This window comes from Cimex lectularius, unplaced genomic scaffold, assembly GCF_000648675.2.
Source record: "Cimex lectularius strain Harlan isolate CLEC.00 unplaced genomic scaffold, Clec_2.1 scaffold304, whole genome shotgun sequence".
NCBI classification, from domain to species: domain Eukaryota; kingdom Metazoa; phylum Arthropoda; class Insecta; order Hemiptera; family Cimicidae; genus Cimex; species Cimex lectularius.
Genome location: NW_019392948.1, coordinates 186,992 through 208,922, shown reverse-complemented (window position 1 = coordinate 208,922; position 21,931 = coordinate 186,992). Strand labels below are relative to the sequence as shown.

At 33.6% G+C, this 21,931-nt stretch overlaps 1 protein-coding gene and 1 pseudogene across 2 annotated transcripts in view; both read left to right on the top strand.

Annotated features, from left to right (window-relative positions):
- LOC106669466 (suppressor of lurcher protein 1-like) overlaps positions 1-21,931 on the top strand; it is a 186,559-nt gene that overhangs the window by 9,648 nt on the left and 154,980 nt on the right. For both annotated transcript variants that reach the window (XM_024229450.1, XM_024229449.1), the window contains exon 2: positions 11,905-11,968. In XM_024229450.1, coding sequence (XP_024085218.1) covers positions 11,963-11,968 — 6 coding nt within the window. In that variant the 5' untranslated portion in view covers positions 11,905-11,962. The remainder of the gene's footprint in view (positions 1-11,904; positions 11,969-21,931) is intronic.
- Positions 5,501-5,597, top strand: LOC112127901 (annotated as a pseudogene).

Below are 21,931 nucleotides of genomic sequence, written 5' to 3'. Positions count from 1 at the left end.
AATTAAAATTTTTTTTTCATAAAAGGTAATGAATTTTTGATCTCGGTTAATTTTGTTTATTTTAAAATAAGTATGTTGTAATTAATATAACGGTAATAATACATGTAGTTTGAATAAAAGTATGAGGTCCGGTTCTTTTGTCTTCGACTGTACTCGATGCGACCCGACGAAAATCTGGACAGTGGGGATCGCAGTGCTTAGTAGGGTAGCATAGCATCGGGTAGATGTGCAAGGGGGTAATACAATCTTTTGGAAAAATGGACTTTGGATTTACGTCGGGTAGCATCCGGTAGCGTCGCATGGCGTTGCATCGGGTAAGTGTGTTCCCGGCTTAATAAATGGAGCCAATGGGACGACAGCTTCTAAAAGAACTTCTTCAGTGTATCTTAGTGCAGTCAAAGATTCATTCTGTAAGATAATTAGTTCCATACTAGAATGGACATTTATTTAATCGCAAACCATAACAGTCTCTTTCAAAAGGTTGTGACTCTTCGTGGCAGTTGAAGCAATGCGTTCTCCACGTCTTCTTCCCACATGCATCATGTCATTTAATAGCCACAAATCATACCGGCAATTATCTCCGAAGAGAACAGCCCTCATAGTTCAAGATGGTGATTTGCGAATAGTCGTCTTTCACCTCGATGCCTCTGCAGTACAAGAGAGCTTGATGCGGGATGTCAAAGAGTAGACTACTCTTACTAAGCCTTCTGATGACTGTTTTAGAACTCACCTATAAAATTACGGACCGTTTGGAGTTGACCAACTGTCAAAGAGGACGTTAAATGATGGTTCTGTAGTGCACTAAGAGGAATAAAACGATTGTCTCTAGCCTTCGTACTTCGCGGTCGACCACTAACTTCTCTTCGACCGACACTTCCGGTTGCCCTAAACCGCTGTAGACCATTGTGATTGGTAGATAGTAGTACCAGGACTTCGAGCAAGAAACGGAGGCTACTTCCGTCGTTAGTCAATGCCCGGGCAAAATTTTCTCGAATTAAAACCACGCATTTAACTTAATTAATAAAAATTAATAATTGACTTTTTATTCAAATTTATTGTTTTGTGACAGACAATAATATAAAAAGCAAATTAATTTACTCAACAAGTTGTCTTCGGAAAGGATGAAATTTAACTGATTTTCTTTATTTTTATTTTTTCGAATTTGTAGTCATTTCAAAACATTCTTCCTTCTAAAACGTTAAAAAATGATCAGGGTTTTTGGATAAACTTAAATAGTTGAATAACTGCTTCCCTTCTTATATTTTAACGCTTCCTTATATTTTAGGTTTATAATTATCTTTGCTATGTTTAATTAAATTTGCTATGTTATTAATGTTTTGTTTACGTTTTAAGTCGACTATAATTAATCTACATAGATACTTGTTATTACGGAAAATAACTAAATAAATACAAGTGTGCGGTTTAATATTGTTTTTCAGTATATGTTATACGGTTCCAGGAAATACGAGTGGCCTATACATCGGATCGTAGAGGGTAGTAAGTAGCCACAACATACGCTTCATATAACTTGAACGAAGTATCCTTCATAGAAATGCCATTGTTATTAATAATCCAATAATATTGGCGTGGGCTGCTTTGCCTTTTTAACCGCAGATATTGCGTTGAAAGGGTTTAAGTTAAACCCTAGTAAATTAATTTTATTAACATTCTCAAATCCTTTTCTCATAGAAGAATGTAATTTTTTACTAAATTGATCTTTTTTAGATATTTTTTTAAATTAATAGTTTATTTGCTCATATGTTCTATATTCATATTACAACTTATTTGGGTAATTATACATTATGAAAGATTTTGTTCAGAATTTCACAAATGATCAAAGTTTATCTTTTTTAAACCTTATACTTTGTTGTCTAGAGACCTACCTAGAGTTGTCTCTGCAACTCCTAAGCGCTTTTTCTACAACACACAAAATTATACATAAATGAGCTTCTCCCGGCTTCCTTCACCTGCCTTCGGGTTTTACGAAGTCCAGGGTCAGAATTCATTCTTATTCGTCCTCCCCACAGAAGAGGCAATTAGGTCATTTTAGCTCAACGCATTTAGTTTAGAAACCTAGATGTGCTAAAAATGTCACCTTCCTTACATGAATTTTTTTCTATTTGCATATTGACTGTTCACTCAGAATAGTGAAGTACCTATACATATTATACAACTAATCTAATTGAGGATCAAAGAGTAATCAACATTCCGCGATCTCTCAAACCACCTGTTTACGCCAATGTAAACATTTTTATTTATTAATTGTTAATTAAGAAATCGTCATTTGTTATTTTAAATTTATCATTTTGAAGAATTGTGAAAACGGAAAATTTGTAAGGATCGAGACGCTGGAGGGAGAAACAGGTCAATTTTCAGCAAGACGTCGTAAAAAGAGGAAGCCACTCCCTGGTTCTCGACCTGTACGCACGAACGTACAACAGCTATTTTCAGTGAGTAGCTCCCTGGGCTTCGACTTGTACGCACGAACGTACATCAGCTGCCTTTAGTGAGTAGCTCCCTGGGCTTCGACCTGTACGCACGAACGTACAGCAGCTGTCTTCAGTGAGTCGCTTCCCGGTCTTCTTCCTGTACGCACGAACGTACACCAGCTGTCTCCAATCAGACGCTCCCTGGGTTTCAACCTGTACGCACGAACGTACATGAGCTGTCTTCAGCCAGTCGCTCCCTGGGTTTCAACCTGTACGCGCGAACGTACATCAGCTGCCTTCAGTGAGTAGCTCCCTGGGCTTCGACCTGTACGCGCGAACGTACAGCAGCTGTCTTCAGTGAGTCGCTTCCCGGTCTTCTTCCTGTACGCACGAACGTACATCAGCTTTCTTCAGCCAGTCGCTCTCTGGTTTCCGACGGGTACGAACGACCGCACCTTTGACTTCGTCCGGCGAGTGGCTCCCAGACTCCAATCAAGATAAACTCAAAATCGTTTGATCTTCACTGTCGTGAGTCGACAAGACGTATGAACGTCCTTATTTTTTTCTTCAACATTGCCATTTTTTTGTATCAACTTATCTCTCTCACTCTCTCTCTTTCTATCTATATTTCTATATATTCGTTAACTTTCCTTTGTTTCTGGCCAGATTTTAATTTCCGTATTTATGTCATAAATTGTGAATTAATAAATTTAATTATCAAACGAATTATTAAACTATTTTTATCCATCAAATCCTTTACGCAACAGCCGGCAACTATCCCTGGTATCGCCGGACTTGGAGGGTAGATATATATATATACAGGGTGAATTGCTACTCGTGCTACAAACTTCTCCAGTAGATTCTTCACCCTAAAATGAACAAAAAAGTTCATATTGTCCATGGTCCGATTCTCAACCATTTCAGAGTAATTTCGCTTTTTATCGATTTTGAAAGATATCACGTCCTGGCGTCGGAAAATCGTGATATCTTTTAATCTAAACATTTCTCTTAAAATCTATAAGCACCGTTGAAATCCCCGTTAATTTTTAGAGAGAATCAAAATCATAATTCCATTGAAATTTTTTAATTTAATTTAATGCCCATTTAGTATGTAATGCTTAAGAAGTTTACAAACAGCTAGAAGGTCAAGGAAGAAAGACCCAAACGTTTTGCCACCTTCATCTTCTTATTGAAAAATTAACGGGGATTTCAACGGTGCTTATAGATTTTAAGAGAAATGTTTAGATTAAAAGATATCACGATTTTCCGACGCCAGGACGTGATATCTTTCAAAATCGATAAAAAGCGAAATTACTCTGAAATGGTTGAGAATCGGACCATGGTCAATATGAACTTTTTTGTTCATTTTAGGGTCAAGAATCTACTGGTGAAGTTTGTAGCACGAGTAGCAAGTCACTCTCAAACATTAGCAATCCTTGAACCACCATTTTTTCTCTTTTTGTCATCAACATCTTGGTCTCACAACCACTAAATAAGAAAATGACGAGTGCGTTGGAAGCGTTATTAAATCAGGTAGTTTTCCTCAAATTTGCTGCCTTCTGAGACTAAAATTAGAAACTCTGGATTACTTTATACACTTTCCGATTTACACAATTTTCCACTCTTTTTGTAGTTCTGGCTGAAATAAAACACAAAAAATTAGCCCAAACATTTTGCCACCGTCATCTTCTTATTGAAAAATTAACGGGAATTTCAACGGTGCTATTAGATTTTCAGAGAAATGTTTAGATTAAAAGATATCACGATTTTCCGACGCCAGGACGTGATATCTTTCAAAATCGATAAAAAGCGAAATTACTCTGAAATGGTTGAGAATCGGACCATGGACAATATGAACTTTTTTGTTCATTTTACGGTGAAGAATCTACTGGAGAAGTTTGTAGCACGAGTAGCAATTCACCCTGTATAATGAAAAAAATGCACTCTTTCTAATCTTATGTTTTGAGAAGAATCACTAGTAGCTCTAACTACGGCGCAAAATTATACAAAAACTTGATCGTCCTGTTTGTTTTAACTACAGTCAAGTCAAAATTTAATAAATCTCTAGAAAATCATCCCAACCTATTATTGCAGGAATTTCCTCAGTAAGAGATCTCGACAACCTGACAAGACGTTTGGATTGTCGGTGGTCGAACGACTTTCTGGATCAGTGAAGTTGTTTATTGTTCAATGTCAATGAAAAAACAAGTTATTGTACCACCTGATTGTCGTTAATGTCAGAACGAATTAAACAATGAATGTGAAATTAATAATACTTCTTAGCTAATTGGATGAAGTAAGACATTTATGTCATGTGATCTTTCCCCTAACCACGCTTTATCCAGTCTCAGGTAACCGCTTTATTAGCAATGTAAGGAACTCATTTGTTCATTCATTAATGTAATCAAAGTGAATCCCACAATTATCAGCCGTATCAGAAAATCGTGATCGTTAATCGCTGTAGTGAGTTAAGGTTATGAAACCCTATGCGTTTGTTCATAGTTAATGTAGGAAGCTGCGGTAAGCCGAACCTCCATTGTAGGTGGCCACTATATCACAGAAAGAGCACTGGCGTGATTTAACGCGTGAATAAAACCCACGCCACAATGCCGACGGGAGACGACAAATCAGTCAACAGCATATTTCGCGGACCACATTTAGAATTTCATAAGCCAGAATTATACCGTACTTGAAATAAAAGGGATTATATTTGGTGTTTAGTTTTGCCTCTTACCAAAGAAAGATATAGTGCAATTAATAACTTGAGAATTGTGGGATGTACATTTGTTTTTGACGTTTGGTGTTTTTGTAAAATTTATTTATTCGGTGATTTTGCCTAGGTAACTGGGGAAGGTAAACATAGTTTTAGTAGTAATTTAGTAAATATATTTTGAGTTGCACGGTTTTGTCGTAGTATGATGACATAGACATAGTACTGTTTCATTTTACCAATACTATGACCCCTTTCTTTGGCTTGTTAATTTCAGCTTATATTCTCTCACTCTCTCTCGATCGCTTTCTCTCCCCTCCCCCTCCCTCCCTCACTCTCTCTCTATCTCCTACTTACTTACGCGAACTCGCTTTACATATACCAAAATTGGAACGATACATAAAAGATTAGCATGGCCCCTAGATGCAAAATAAAATCGTGAATTGATACACATTTTTTCTCCCGTTAAATGTAAGAAAGGTCTAAGATTTGCGTGATTAAATAAAACAATCAATCAATCAAGCCCCTTCTTTTACCAATACTATGACCCCTTTCTTTGGCTTGTTAATTTCAGCTTATATTCTCTCACTCTCGCTCACTCTCTATCTATCTATTTATGTTTTAGTATATGTCTGTCTCTTTCCCTATCTATATCACTCTCTCTCCCGTTCTCTCTCTCTCTCTCTCTTTATATGCATTAGAGTTTATCAATTTCTACATACATGTGCAAAATGAAAGACAACGATATATAATTACAAATAACTTACTAGGTAATAATAAAAATAGTTCGTTTTCAAGAAGAAATTTATTAAAAAGTATTCCAACCTAACTGACAATAAATGCCGCGTACAAAGAACACATGATTTCATTGAGGAAAAGATGAAAATCTAACTTTGCTCTGATACAAAGATTTAGTACAAATATCTTCATGATACTGACGATTTGTATATGAAGTACTTTCAACGAATCACACTAAAATAAAACAATGTAATAGTCACACAACAAAAAATAGACTAGGAATCGAATTTTTTTGTGATTCTGATGTTTTTCTTACTTCATTTATTCTTATCAACAACTGTGTATGTATTATATACAACCAGCAGATTGGATTTCAATTTATGATTGTGGCATTACGGGCGATATAGATAAAGCTACCTATTGTCATCCGATCTGGAGTAATAAAGTGATATTAATCATTTAAGAGATTTCTTACCTATTTTCTTTTGGTGGTATCTGTGGTAATTGTGGGGAACTGAGTAACTGTATTTGTGTTTAGTGTGATTTTGTAATTTACTAGGAAAACGTCTGTAATCTGTTTTGATGGATGAAAAAACAGTTGGCGCTAATATGTGAATATCCCAGTGAAATGTTATTCTTTACGTAAAAAGGGGCAGAAACAATTAGTATTAAAATTTTGAATTGAAAACTTTGAAATCTTTGAATATTAGAATATTTGGCCTATCCATAAGCTTGGCACCCGTACATACGAATAGGTTTGAGTATGTATTTGTATGTCGGACGTTTTGCTTTTAATGTTAATTTTTGACTGCGGTTGGGTACGTAATAAAACATTGTAAATTGTTTGTTGAGTGTCAGTTTTTTTTATCGTGTGTGTGGATTCCAAGTTCTATCAAACGTAAGTTCTAAATAGTAAACTTCGTCGGATTGAAGAACAGGTTCATTGTATGTACCATGCTAGGAAAAATCTCACAGCAGAGTGTAAAAGTACTATGTTGTAACTTGAGGGGTTAACAATTATTTTCCAAAGATTGCCCCATTTGATATGTGGTTTTGTAACGTAAGCTTTACTTATAGAAGAAGGATGTCTTGTTAATATCGCGTCATCTGCGTATGTGGCGTTAAGTGTATTCTCATTCGTAGGCAAATTAGATGTAAAAGTTGTGTACAACAGCGGAGCACAGCATCCTGATATTTAAAAAATAAAATTTAATAAGTACGAATATTTTTTTAGATTTTACGTTGGTTGTCAACTCTCATTTTTTTACTTCTGCGAGGTGATGAATTTGTGTTAACATTTCGGTATAAACGACAATAAAATAACTTTAATTGCAATTTACAAAATACCAAAAGACGGACAAGATACAAGAGTACAATCATACATCAGACATACTGGCAGAAATATTTTTACCAAACTTTTAACAAAAACAAACTGACGTAATTATGATAAAATACTGCTTTACACATTGACAATAAAATAGACAACATACTAACATGATCTCCTTACATAAAAAAATGTCATTCACTGCTGCCAAACAATCAAATATAACAACTGTATAAACTTGTACGATTTAATAATTTATAAAAACATCAGTTCGACATTAACTTATTTAAATAAATCAGGATACTCGACCCTTAAACCTTTCACAAATAAAATGAACTGGTGTGAAGAAAATAAAAAATTGAATTATGAGAGGTAGATGGGGATTATTAAAAATTAGTGGAACGATAATAATATTTATTTGTTTGTGACCTTACAAAATATATAAAATATGGGAGTTTGCTGAAGAGAGTTGTTCAGACAGGCCTTTTAATTAAATTATCAATTTACTTACTTGACAGGAAGATCTGCTTTTTCTGCCAGAACTCAATTCTTAATTTGTGGTGGGAAAGCGGAGATCCAGAAACAGTTTATTTTTTTTTAACTGCAATGCCCTTCTCCCAAGAGACAATGTGCTTTCCTCTTTCAAGCTGAATAAATATCTCATCCGCAACCTCTTTCTGAGCCCTTTTTCCCCTTTAGGGCCGGGTAACGTTTGAACTGCCTGGCTATAGGCTACTTTCGTGTAATAATGGTTTTAAGACGAGGGAAACGAACTTTGCAATAACATAGATACTTGTATAACAACACTTATTATTTCACAAATCCCATTAAAGAGAATATCAAGCCAATTTTATTACACTTGGCTAACTAAAATAACACAAACACTCGCTATTGAATATGGTTAAATTCTGAAACTCGTCTCACCAAAACAGCACGAAACAACGGTCTGTATGGCATGTTGTAACTTGTTAATAAAACAGATTGTTAGTAAACATTGACTGAAATCGATAGACTATATCTCTTATAATGTAAAATGATATTGTCCCAAGAATATTCTATGTCGTTTGAAATATTAGAAATGTTTATTTTCTACACGATGGTTGTTCAGCACATAATTACGGACCATCATCGAATCAAGTTAGAAATGGTTTGTAGACAAAAGTTACTGAAATCCATGGGGAATCCTTTTTTTCTTTCATTTTTAAATATAGGCGATCAACTTCTAGTTTATCACGATATTTGGTCTCGTTTGATACGCTCTACTTGCTACTTGGCTAGCCTATGTTAAAGTACGAGTCGTTTACGTACATGTACAGCTAAGAGAATGTTTAATATATTTAAAAATATTTCAATTGCTTAAAACATTTTTATTGGCACCTATCAGGGACGCACAGAGACGAGCTAAAGTATGTCGATCTTGTATCACCGAAATAGTTTCATTAAAATCCTACGTCCTGTAGTTTGTGATTGTTCTACGTTCCCCTCTTGTTGATTAACATTAAAAAAACGTACTATATTTCTTTTGGTAATGTAGAAAACATTAATGTAATCTATAGTTTGTAATATTTATAATTTCACGCAACTATATTTTACATACCTACAGTAATAGTGGATGGTGTTAGTGTTGAGCCCATCCAGTAATACTAATAATTAAAATTAATTAAGGTTTTTAGTTGAGATAAAAAAGTCAATGGCACGAGCGGGATTCGAACCCACGATCTTCGGCTTGATACGCCGCTGCTCTAACACTTGAGCTATCGTGACCTCGAACCACTCGGACACCAACTTCCCATCTCAACCGCACACCTTTTGAATTTTCCCACCTTTTTGTCATTTTTCAAATGTCGTGTAATCGGATCGGATTCTCGACGACAAATGAAATGGCCACGGAGAGCTTTAGTGAAGTATACTTAATTTTAAATCATTAAAGTCACTAATTTCGTGGTCCGCTTGACCAAATAATATATTACAATTAATTAGGGTTTTTAGTTGAAATAAAAAAGTCAATGGCAAAATGGCAAAAAGGATGGAAAATTCAAAAGGTGCGGTTGAGATGGGAAGTTGGTGTCCGAGTGGATCGAAGTCACGATAGCTCAGCAGCGGCGTATCAAGCCGAAGATCGTGGGTTCGAATCCCCCTCGTGACATTGGCTTTTTTATCTCAACTAAAAACCTTAATTAATTGGAATATATTAATTGGCCAAGCGGACCACGAAATTAGTGAATTTAATTACTAATAATACTATATCAAATCTATCAAATACAGACAGACCAACGTATATTTACATGCCATTCATTCATGGCCTATCACATAAATTAAACACATTTATCTTTTCCGATAACTTTAAAATAACTTTCAAAAACTATAAAATAATTCGCACACTTTTTTCCAAAATTAAAAATCCCACACCAGTAACAAAAAATCTGACGTAATTTACAAAATCAATTGTTTAAATTTCCGGCAACTTACATCGCTATTACATCCCAATATCTGTATAACGGAGTAAAACATATCTATGATTGCAAAAAAACCCAAGCAAAATCCTACAGCACTAGCTACCCATCATTTTCAACACAACAACAATTTCCACTTCAATAATCTAAAAATATTACACACAGAACAAAACAAACATAAACGTAACTATTTAGAAATAGTTTTCATCGATAGGGATAAACACAGCATTAATTACAGAACAGACACATGTAAACTCAGTCACAGCTACGCCAATATCATTAATCAAATTCAATATCGATAATATACATATATCATCATCACATCATACAAAACATATAATATAACATAAAAAACAATCATCACATTCCACACATCAAACATCTCTTCGTAGTCTAATTCTTCAACAATTTTCCTTTCCCTAATTATCCCCGTCTATATAATCCTGAAAAGATAATCAGGCCGAACCATTACCCACGTTTTTTTCCCGTTGTCGGCTCCTTTCACCTCAAAGAAGCCGACTCCCCATATAAAAAATGTCTTTCTATCCCGACTTCATTCCCCTCCCCTTCAAAATCCAACGTATATAAACATAAAACAGCAAAATCTCACTGGAACTCTCAACACAACACACAAGAATGTCACAATTACGCAGAAAACAAACACTTTAAATGAGTACTAATACATTGATGGAGTCTAACATTTATAGTATTCTTATGATTCTTTCTTCTTGAAGGTGGGATAATAGGTTATCTCAAAAAACAACAACCAGTTTTTATCCACTACGTTTCGGATTTATTTTAATCCTTCCTCAGGTGAGTTAACGCAATGGTTAAAAAAGTGGTCGTCAGTCATTAATATTTTATAACAATTTATTTAAAAAAAGAGCCAGTGTGGTACTTCAGACTAGAAACAAAAGTTTTAATATTTTGAACCCGACTCTGGTTGTGGTGTTTTGTGATGACCTATTATCCCACCTTCAAGAAGGAAGAATCATAAGATTAACTGTTGAGGTCGAAATATAAGAAAACATTTATAGTATTGTTAAAATTCACTTTTTTCACATCCTATATGTATTTGTATAATTTAAACAATGGTTATAAATCCCAGGCCCAGAAGATGATTTCAATAAGGTCGAAACGTCGGCACGATAGAGAAAATGTTTTTCTTAAACATTTCAATTAATTACTTACAGCAAATTAAATGATTTTGTTTAGTGTTTTATGCATTTTTAAGATAATTTATTTCCCTTTTTTTAAACATGCAGCTATTATTATATTCGTAGCCCAAATGTTAGGTTATTCCATCCCTGAAGCATAAAATGTTGTTTATTTTCAATACCATGTGTTTCCTTAATTGCTTTAGCGGTTTGGGGCTAATGAAAAATGGAATGACGTCCGAACGTTTTAACGTTTGAACAATGCAAAAAGGAAGTGCCCCGTGAATATTAGAGAGGTGGAATATACATTTTTTTTACCCTGCGGATGCGTTTTATTCCGTATGTGTACACTTTACGATATGGCAACCGGCATTTAAATATCAACAGGGCGTAACCCGCGAAATAAGTGCTAAAGCTTTGTTTAGGTTTAAGGAAATAAATCTATGTGAAATGACGTCAGTGGGCATGCGAATCGTTCAAATAAAATGAATAGGATTGAAAACATGAATAAATTACAGTTTAGTTAGTGAAGCTAGAAAAAGTAAGTGTGATCGAACGTACATAAAAAATAAATGAACAGGATTGTAAACATTATTACTGTTTTTAACAAATTAAACAAAGATCCATTTTATAAGCAAATAAAAGTAATAAGGTCGATGTTATTTCATATATTCTTTTATTATTATTATTTTTAAAATAATATAAAATAATAATCGTAATATCCCCACGTGCTACTTCATGTCACAAGCCCGTGTGTAGTATCACGAAGCTAGGTTGATCAGGGACGTTCAAACTGGTGACAACTGTCCAACAACTCGTAAAATGTTCAACACAATTTCACAAACACCCCAGCAGTTAAACACGCTTTTAGCCTTTACGTTAACTACATATATTAAAAACGTGTATTTCAGTCATGATGACGGGGACTCATTGTTCTTTTTTATGTCATTTTTCCTGCTGTAATTTGAACTCATCTTTATGAATTACTGAATTACATGAACATTTTAATTAATAATAAACATTTTACAACTAAAATATAATTTTTTCTTCAAATTATTATTTTTTATTGAAGAGTATTTTTGTTATTTTTCAGGCATGCGCCATGAAGGATGAACAAGAACTGACTTTCCACAAAACATTTTAAAAGTGGCATGGAGGTAAGTGTTTTATTATTACGTTAAATTACACTTTAAATTGAACCCGTATTGCATTATAAAACCGACTATTGATCGAATCGCGGGAGCCATTACTTTCAGATACAATAACGATTGCGTTGTTTTTTAATATCCTCTGAATGGCTGGATTGTTGCGATAAAAATTCAATTTTAAAATTTGTTAAAAATAATTGTTTTCAATGGAATCATCTTAAATAAGAAATAACAGATCATTCTGGCAGTTTTGTTGTAAAAGCACGCTGTTCTGTTTTTGGCTTAATTTAAGCATATCAATATATCTGTTGACTAACCGATTGATAATTATTTATCGGTGGGTGGGACGGTTTAGTCGTAGACATGGCTCCATCACAGTAAGGTGATGGTACCGAGTTCGAATCCCGCAGCTCTGCACTCGAACCCGACATACCTACAGATTACATGCGGCTTATTTTCAAAATCACCGACACCCCGAGGATTAATAGAACTTCCGCTATTGCGAACCCTCTCTAAAAAAGTTATAGTTAAATAATTACTGAAAAGAATTTTTTCAAACCAATTCAGGTTTTTTCTTAAATCAATTGTTTTTTTACTTTCTCTCTCTCTCTCTCTCTCTCTCTCTCTCTTTCTATTTCTCTCTCTCTCTTTCTCTCTCTCTCTTTCTCTCTCTCTCTCTCTCACTTTCTCTCTCTCCCTCCCTCTCACACACTCTCTCTCTCTCTCACTCACTCATCGTGATTCTCGCGTCGTTTCAAATTTGTTATCGTTTAAAAAAAGCGATTTGAAAAAATCACAATAATTTGAATTCAGGAGTTTTTAGGAGTTCAAAAAAACAAATTTCAACTTTGTGCCTTTTAAGCTACTACTACGTTAACATAGTTTAAAAATTATGTGTTTAAATACTGAAAATATTATCTTTTGGTTAAGCTAGACCTGGATTTGGGTGTTTATATATATCTACGTATGTATATGTATACAGGGTGAATTGCTACTCGTGCTACAAACTTCTCCAGTAGATTCTTCACCCTAAAATGAACAAAAAAGTTCATATTGTCCATGGTCCGATTCTCNGTTCTTTTCGTTCTTACACGCTCTTTATATCGACCCATAAAATCAAACCATTCAAGTAGAATGCGTCGTGCAACCTTTCTCTACATGCTGGACCATTCAGTTTCAATGGTCTCAGTTGTGTTTTATTGTTTCCTTGTGAATAATAAAATTATATTGAATTATAAGTGAATAATAAAATATTGTTACACAACTTCATAATATATAATATCTATTTGTTTTCTACTGAAAATTGAATAGTTTTAAATATAGGAAAACCAATATAATTCACTACGTGTGTGGTGATTAGTGACCGTTAGTCGATAATTATTCAGAAATCGTGAGATGCGGTCTGGTGCGATGTTGATTTCAGAAAAACATTTGCTTTATCGCGCCAACGTTTCGATCTTTATTGAGATCATCTTCAGGGCCTGGGATTTACAAACATTGTTTAAATTTTACAAATACATGTAGGATGTGGAAAAACTGGCACTCTCAACACGACACGCAAGAATGGCACGATTGCACAGAAGACAAACACTTTGAGTGAGTAGAAATACTTTGATTGCATATAAAAAATATATTTTGCATTGTATAAATTCACTTTTTTTCCACATCCTACATGTATTTGTTAAATACAAACAAAGTTTGTAAATCTCAGGCCTGAAGATGATCTCAATAAAGATCGAAACGTGGGCACGACAAAGAAAATGTTTTTCTGAAACCTACATCACACCAGACCTCATCTCACGATTTCTGAATAATAATTCATTACGAAAAATAGATAATACAATACTTTTGGAAATCATAATTTGTATAATTGTAAAGTGTAAGTTTATACATTGTCCCTAATGACTTCATCCGTTCATGCCAAACTTGTATATCAACCCACACGGACACAGAAAAATTTATATAAAGAAATACAGGGTGAATTGCTACTCGTGCTACAAACTTCTCCAGTAGATTCTTCACCCTAAAATGAACAAAAAAGTTCATATTGTCCATGGTCCGATTCTCAACCATTTCAGAGTAATTTCGCTTTTTATCGATTTTGAAAGATATCACGTCCTGGCGTCGGAAAATCGTGATATCTTTTAATCTAAACATTTCTCTGAAAATCTAATAGCACCGTTGAAATCCCCGTTAATTTTTAGAGAGAATCAAAATCATAATTCCATTGAAATTTTTTAATTTAATTTAATGCCCATTTAGTATGTAATGCTTAAGAAGTTTACAAACAGCTAGAAGGTCAAGGAAGAAAGACCCAAACGTTTTGCCACCTTCATCTTCTTATTGAAAAATTAACGGGAATTTCAACGGTGCTATTAGATTTTCAGAGAAATGTTTAGATTAAAAGATATCACGATTTTCCGACGCCAGGACGTGATATCTTTCAAAATCGATAAAAAGCGAAATTACTCTGAAATGGTTGAGAATCGGACCATGGACAATATGAACTTTTTTGTTCATTTTAGGGTGAAGAATCTACTGGAGAAGTTTGTAGCACGAGTAGCAATTCACCCTGTATATAAAAATCCAGATATTGGCTAAGTATGATTCTTATTCTAACCAGCCAGAAGAGGTAAGTGTAGCACAGGTCCAAATGCAGAGGCATTTAATAATAAACAAATATCAAAGCTGATCGTGACGTTTTATCTGCATTTTACCAGTTCAACAATTGGCCACACAACTCTGGATATAAAAAGAAATTAAAATCTAGAAAATTCGTGTTTAAGGTTTTAAAGGGCGTTGAAGGCTTTAAAGGGTGTTTAAAACGAATCCGAAAATGTTTTTGAAAAAAAAAAAATGTTTTGGGTTATTTTATTGGAAGCAACATTTGGTTTTTGAAATTTTTTATATACATATTTAATAAAGCTTGCACCTTATTTTTATATTCTACGTTAACAAAAACGTTGAAAAATATGAACAGAAAGGAAGAAAAGTACATAAAAGAAAGTAACTAAATTACTTAAAATATTTTGTTTTTCTAGAGACTATTGCCAAGAACGCTCGGACGTCGCTAATAATTTTAAAATATTGAATGCGGTGATCCCACATCAGTAGCCTCCTCTTGTGATTGTTTTTTTCTTATAGGCCTCATCTCTGATTGTTTTCTACTATATATTATGCTAATTGTAGGAAATTTCGAATAAAATATCCCAGTAATTACATGTTTGCAGAATTTGACATGGTGGCGGCCAGAGAATGAACAACTCAGCAGTTCATGACTTTTTTATTATTGGCGATGTTTCGGACTTATTTTAGGCCAAAACATTTTAGATGGAACAAAAAACACAAAATATCAAATCAGCTTGAGATGTAGACCACCTCAATCTTGAGTAATGACATGCGATACCAATCGATATGAGTAACGTATTGAGTATTTTTCATTCGATATAAGTACTGTTCGTGTGATATTGAATTGTTATTTTCAGTTCGAAACGTAGATTTTATCAAACTGGGAGTTGACTAGTTTAGTCGAGACTAGTTTGTTTTAGTGCTACAAGCGGCATGTGTCAACACAGTTAATCGAAATTTCGAATTGGTGGTTGGTAACTCTGCTGATAATTCTGGTAACTCATAATTCTTTCCCGCGTCGCCCCTCGCACTTTTAATTTCAGTAATTTTTTATAAAATGTTTTTGTCTTCAAGTTCCTAAAAAGTGTTCGCCTTCCTTCTCCTAGGTATCTACCTATGAGGCGAGTGCGATTATGTTACTAAAACAACTGAATCGTCGACATTTTGTAAACTGAATACGTCTTATCTTTTCAAACATTTGAACGGTAAAATTATAATTATATATAAAAATATCAATTTTGTTGAAATGTGTTTTTCTTTTTTCTTTCCTACGTACCCACTGTCTGAAAAAATACTTAAAAGTATTAGCCCACAGGCCGATAGTCATTGATCATTTATGAATAAACGACAAAGTACTCATATGAGTAAGTACTCGTTAGTACCGAATAATTTCTGTCGATACTTGAGTATTATCGAATATTTATTTCAATACCAGTATCGAGAAATGGTATCGAATATTTTCTGGGGTCGCATGTCACTAATCTTGAGACCACACAGCTGAGTCTGTAAATGTAGTGGAGTGCCTGTTGTTTTTTTCCATGTCCGGTTTAATAATTTGAATTCAAACCATATCATGTAACCCCTTTTTAAATTTTTTTCTTTGATGTCTGAATTTTGATTGGTAATGTGTGCAAGCATCTCTTCATTTTCGCAGTCTCCATATGTTAGTAAGCAGCTCTACTAGATTTTATCGAATAATGTGTCAAAATTGTTACTTGTATGTTGTTCCATCTAGGATGTTTTCTGATGAAGCACTAGAAAAGTCCAAAACGTCACCAATAATAAAAAAAGTAATGAACTGCCGAGTTGTCCATTCTCCGGCCGCCACCCTGAAAAATTCTCCAATCGTACATTACTAGGATATTTTATTCGAAATTTACTACAATTAATAAAATTATATTAGTGGTAAGGACTATAAGAAAGAAAACACTCACAAGAGAAGATATTGACGTGGGATCGCCGATGTTAATAAAACTTTTTTTAAAATTATTACTACATCCGAGCTTTCTTGCCCATTACGCCCTAAATTAAAATATTTTAAGTAGGATGTTTTGTCTGATGAAGGACTAGAGTTGAGTCCGAACGTCGCCAATAATAAAAAAAAAAAAATGTAATGAACTGCTGAGTTTTCATTCTGTGGCCGCCACCCTGACAAATTCTACAATCATGCATCGGTCATCCGGCCGACAAGAAACACCAAGTATCCTAGTAATTTAAGCCATGTGATTACTCTTTTTAAAGAAACTGCACATCTTTTCCGGTTTACAAAGTACAAGCGGTACACTATCAAATTTTGGAATTAAATAATTTATACGGAATTCGTTTTCCTTCTTGTTTTTCGCTGATACAATTTTGATGAAAATGCTTATTTGCGATGGTTCCAAGTAGGTGGGAAGAATTCGTATTCAGTAGGTTACGTTATTTTTACTGATCCAAGCAGTTCTAGTTTCTTTTCGTCATTTAAGTTATGACATTTGTCATAAATTTTTTTCATCAAATTGAAATACAAGTATTGACATTGCCACGATACTTTACGGAAGTTTGTACATATTTGGTGTGGGAAATGTACAAGAAACTCTGAACAGAAAGTTCAAATTTTAACTGATTAAAGTGTACTGGTTGTGACGGGTTGTAATAATTGGATATTACTTAAAGTATTAATGTCGTTATTGTATTAGGGCTTACGTGAACCAGCTTTGTCTCCGCCTAATAGGGAGACTAGGCAGTTTAGGGGAATTGCCTTCTAATGATTAGATAATATGCCGGTTGGTTAGGAACCAATCGGCCGGTCATTTAGGTATAAACGTGATTAAAATCGATACAGCAATGGTCAATTCAATTAAACCTTTACCACAATCCGTTGCATAAAAGATTCAGGCGATTTGCCGCTGAAAGCCGCTTACCTACTCGAAAAGCCGTTTATCTGCAATTCGCCGTATGGTTACATTCTCAATATTCATTCTGTCCAATCATGCACTCAAATGATTTTTTCAATTGGAATATTAGTTTTATAAAACATTTTAGTAACAATACTTGCTATAATATAAGAAACTTGATAAATCGATTCATTTTATGGCAATGCTAATATTCCGTGAAATTGGAAAAAAACTGAAAGAAATATATTTGAATTAAACTGTGTTAAAAGGACTATGTCAATGGTGTTAAAATGTCACATAATACTATGATTGAAAAAAAATCTAACAACTTATTGAAAAACAGAAGATAAAATTAAGCCTTTTACCAATAAAATAAATTTGCTAATAATCTTTATGAAATGAAAATTGCGCTACCGTCAATATTAATCTAATTTACCAAAATAAAACAAAATCACAAATACGTGAACACATACAACAACTATAACAAATAAATAATTAAAACTTTTTTTAGGGCTAAAAATGATGATGATTCTTCTTATTCTTCTTTTTTCTGTCATTTTTAATCTTCGGGTTGCGTCCTATACTATTCTTCTTACCTCCTCTACCGGCAAGCGGTTATTTTCAAATGTAGTCAAGTAAAACAATTTCTCGACAAGTAAAAAATGCCCAATTAACCATAAATTTTAACGATTAAAGCAAACTGGAATATTGTTAACCAAGGTCTGGTTGCCTTGTCAATTACGCTTGATATTTTGAGTAATTAATATTACGAGACACAATACTGCGCTTTGATATCTTTCCCCATGGGACTGCCATGGCAATTGTGTCAGTTAGTTTGAATAATTAATAAACGTTATTTCAAGCTGTGGAAGCACAGAGAAATGAGGGCGGCAAGACATAAAGACCACAATCGTTGAACGTCAACATCAATGATCACCGCGAAAATAAAATAAAAATAAAAATTTACATGTAATTAATTTATGATGTGTTGTTAAAAAAGTTTAATTTTTTATTAAAAGATATCAGGGATAAGACAAATCAGGAAGTAAATTCCTCGTCAAACTTCGGATGAAGTTACCTATTTCATAAGTATTATGCAATAGTAGTAATTTAAAAGGTCGAAAAAATTCCAAAATTATTGTTTTGATCATTGAACTTTGTATGTAAGATACTCAAGTTTTCTGACACAAACGTTATAAATGCGTTCACTTAATATCCAATAAAATTCTCCCTGAAATTTCTGCTGTGTTTCTGATGTTCTTTGAGACAATTATTGTTAGTCCTATGTGGAGCTAGTTGTTAACACTCTAATAGAATATGTTACACAGTACGACACACAAAGACAATTTCCGTAGCCCTTTTTTATGACAAGATGCCCATATGCCAGCCTGGTGTGACCTATTTGCAATCGAGTCATTTATATTCATTTTTTAAATTATTTCATGACCCACGGTTTAAGCGATTTAATTTATTTTTCTTAATTTTTCGGTCTTTGATGTTCAGGATGATTTCCATAATTATAAGTGACCTTTCTAATAGTAGATTATTTGAATTAATTAGGATTGAATTCATTAAATTTAATTATTCTACTGAGTGAAAATTTGCATATGTTAAAAATAAAAACACGCATTTTTTATTGAGTTAATTCTATAATACATATTTTTTCAGCTTTCACATAATGTTTAGCGAAGTTGGATAAGGGCAGTTGAGGAAAAAAAATAATGCCTATTTTTCTGAAATATCGCTATGTAATAAACCAACTAAACTACAATTGCTGTGATGCTGATGTTCTTTGAGACTAGCCGATCGGTCACATTTATTGTTAGTTTTATGTAGAGCTAATTGTTAACACTCTAATAGAATATTTTCACACTAGTACGACACACAAAGCAACCTTCGTAGCCCTTTGTTTATGATAAGATGCCCGTACGCCAGTCAGGTGTGGCCTATTTGCAATCGAGTCATTTATATTTTTTTTTATTTTTTCATGACCCACAGTTTATGCGATTCATTTTATTTTTCTTAATTTTTCGGTCATTGATGTTCAGGGTGATTTCACTAATGACCTTTCTAACAGTAGAGTATTTTAATTAACTCAGGTTTAATTCAATAATGTTAATTATACTATTAAATGAAAATTTGTCTATGTTTAGAAATAAAAACACGCATTTTTTAGAGAGTAAATTCTATAATTATTAATTTTTTCCAGCTTTCACATAATGTTTAGGGAAGTTGGATAAAGGCAATTAAGGAAAAAAAAAATAATGCCTAGTTTTCAAAAATGTCGCTGTGTAATAAAACAATACAGAATTCTTTTATAAATTAACTCAATTAGCTATAGATTGTATGGGCAATATATCCTTTTTAGGCTAAATTGAAATCCCCCTCCAGGCCAGACAAGGTAGCTAGTCGCCCCTTAATCACGGGCCGACCCTGCTAAACCCGCACGACCTAACGGTCAAACTTAACTGTAGTACCCAGCGCCGTGTTTTTGTAATGGGCGCATTTTGTACTATTTGAACGCAAACGTGTTCCGTAGCGCAGCTCATGGCAATACACGTGTTCCTTGGTAGTTTATGCCCACTACTCCACCTGTTTCTAATTTCTAATTTACATTTAGGAAAATCCGTAAATAACGATTATTAAGCACTTAAATAAAATATGTTAAAATTATCACAGTCAGCCGAACGAAAACACAAAAATACAGGAAAATAAATCAAATTTATACAGAATTGAGCGCAAACATTTGATGTCTACAAACAGTGAATACTATTAGAGACCTCTGTAACTCGGCACCAATCCGAATGGAATTCGCTAACCGATGTAGGTCGTCCCATAGTTAGCCACCAAGTACTTCATCATTCACTGGCAACGTAATATATTTGACGTATTGTATATCAAGAACAATTGTATAACGTTGTCAAATTATACTAATTTATTATTTAAAGAAATATATATAATATATATATTATAAAATATATATATATATATATTTCACATTCTGTGTAATCTTGAAAAAAGAACGTATAGACAATAATCAAAGTTGTATCCTATTGATAATCATAAATAAGTACTGAAATTGATAGAATATGCATACAACTGTTTGTTAATAATTATCAACTGTATTTTGTTATAATATAATAATAGAAATATATAATATTATAATTATTATTGGTGGCTCTCTTATAAAAATAAAAACATACAAAACCAAAGAAAAATTAGGAAAAAGGCTATGCGATGCGAATGACAACATTGATAATCAAGAAAAAAACGGAGTGTATAAATGTACATACACAATGGGGAATATGGTTCGTCGGCCAAAGTGTCAGGAAATTTTCTATGAGAATAAAAAGAAAACGTACCGAACTCAAGCAAACAATGATTCTTGAAATGTCATTTAGAAAAACAGGTCATCATTTCGTAAAATATCTTCACACTTATATTAAAGTTCTTGATTGGAAAGAGATTTATGAAATAGCAAAATTTCAAAATTGACAAAAACAAAAACTCATTTAGAAGCGTCGTTAAAGTCATGACTCAACATATACGTCAACGGCTTGAGGTGACCTACATGGAAGCGGAAGAAATATATTTTTTTTTTAAATTGACATACAAAAGTAAATACATCATAAAAGGTTCTCAAAAAAGTACCATACACAGGTAAATAATTAATCATTTTTGATGTGAAAGGTTAAAAAAAAGTCCAATATTCGAATTTACTTTTCAAAAATGTTCAATTGGTAATAAAAACCTCTACTAATGCCACTAAGGACGATGCAATGGCACATCTGTTAATATACATTAAAGTATTAAAAAATTTACTAATATTCCGAAGAATATGTTTTTTGAAGCATTGGAAATGGGTCGTTGTGTCTGGAGTCTATTTATTTTGCTTTGCTCGAGAGATTAGAACCGGCGCAGGGTCACTTACTGGGTCTGTCTCCACTCAATGGTTTTTCAGTTATTCAAACTCGTTTCAGCATTGCGCACTCTTCAGTGAGAAACATCGATCGTTTTTTATGTCAATTTCCAATCTATTTTTATGCATCAAACTTTTTACTTGAGGTAACGACTCATTTAAGTTTAAAATAAGTTCGGCCGCACTTGAACCCACTGCAATGATGAAGACATAATCTTTTAATAGATAGGAAGACCCAAAATTTACACTACGTACAAAGTTGATGAAAACGTTAAATAAAATCGGATCCAGAATCAATCCTTTGCGGACCTCTGTAGTAGCATAAATTGTGGAAGAGGAATGCTCATTTATAAATACATTTTGATTGAGTCCAAGAAGATATGGCCTAAACTAACCCAGGCTAATACCACGTACAACAAAAATTCAAGTTTCATAATTAATAAGTCATAGTTGAAAAGATCAAAGGCCTTAGTTAGGTGAAGAAACATTTTTGATTTGTGTACCTATTATTCTTATATATGTAAAAGCATCCTCGCTGGATAGCAATAT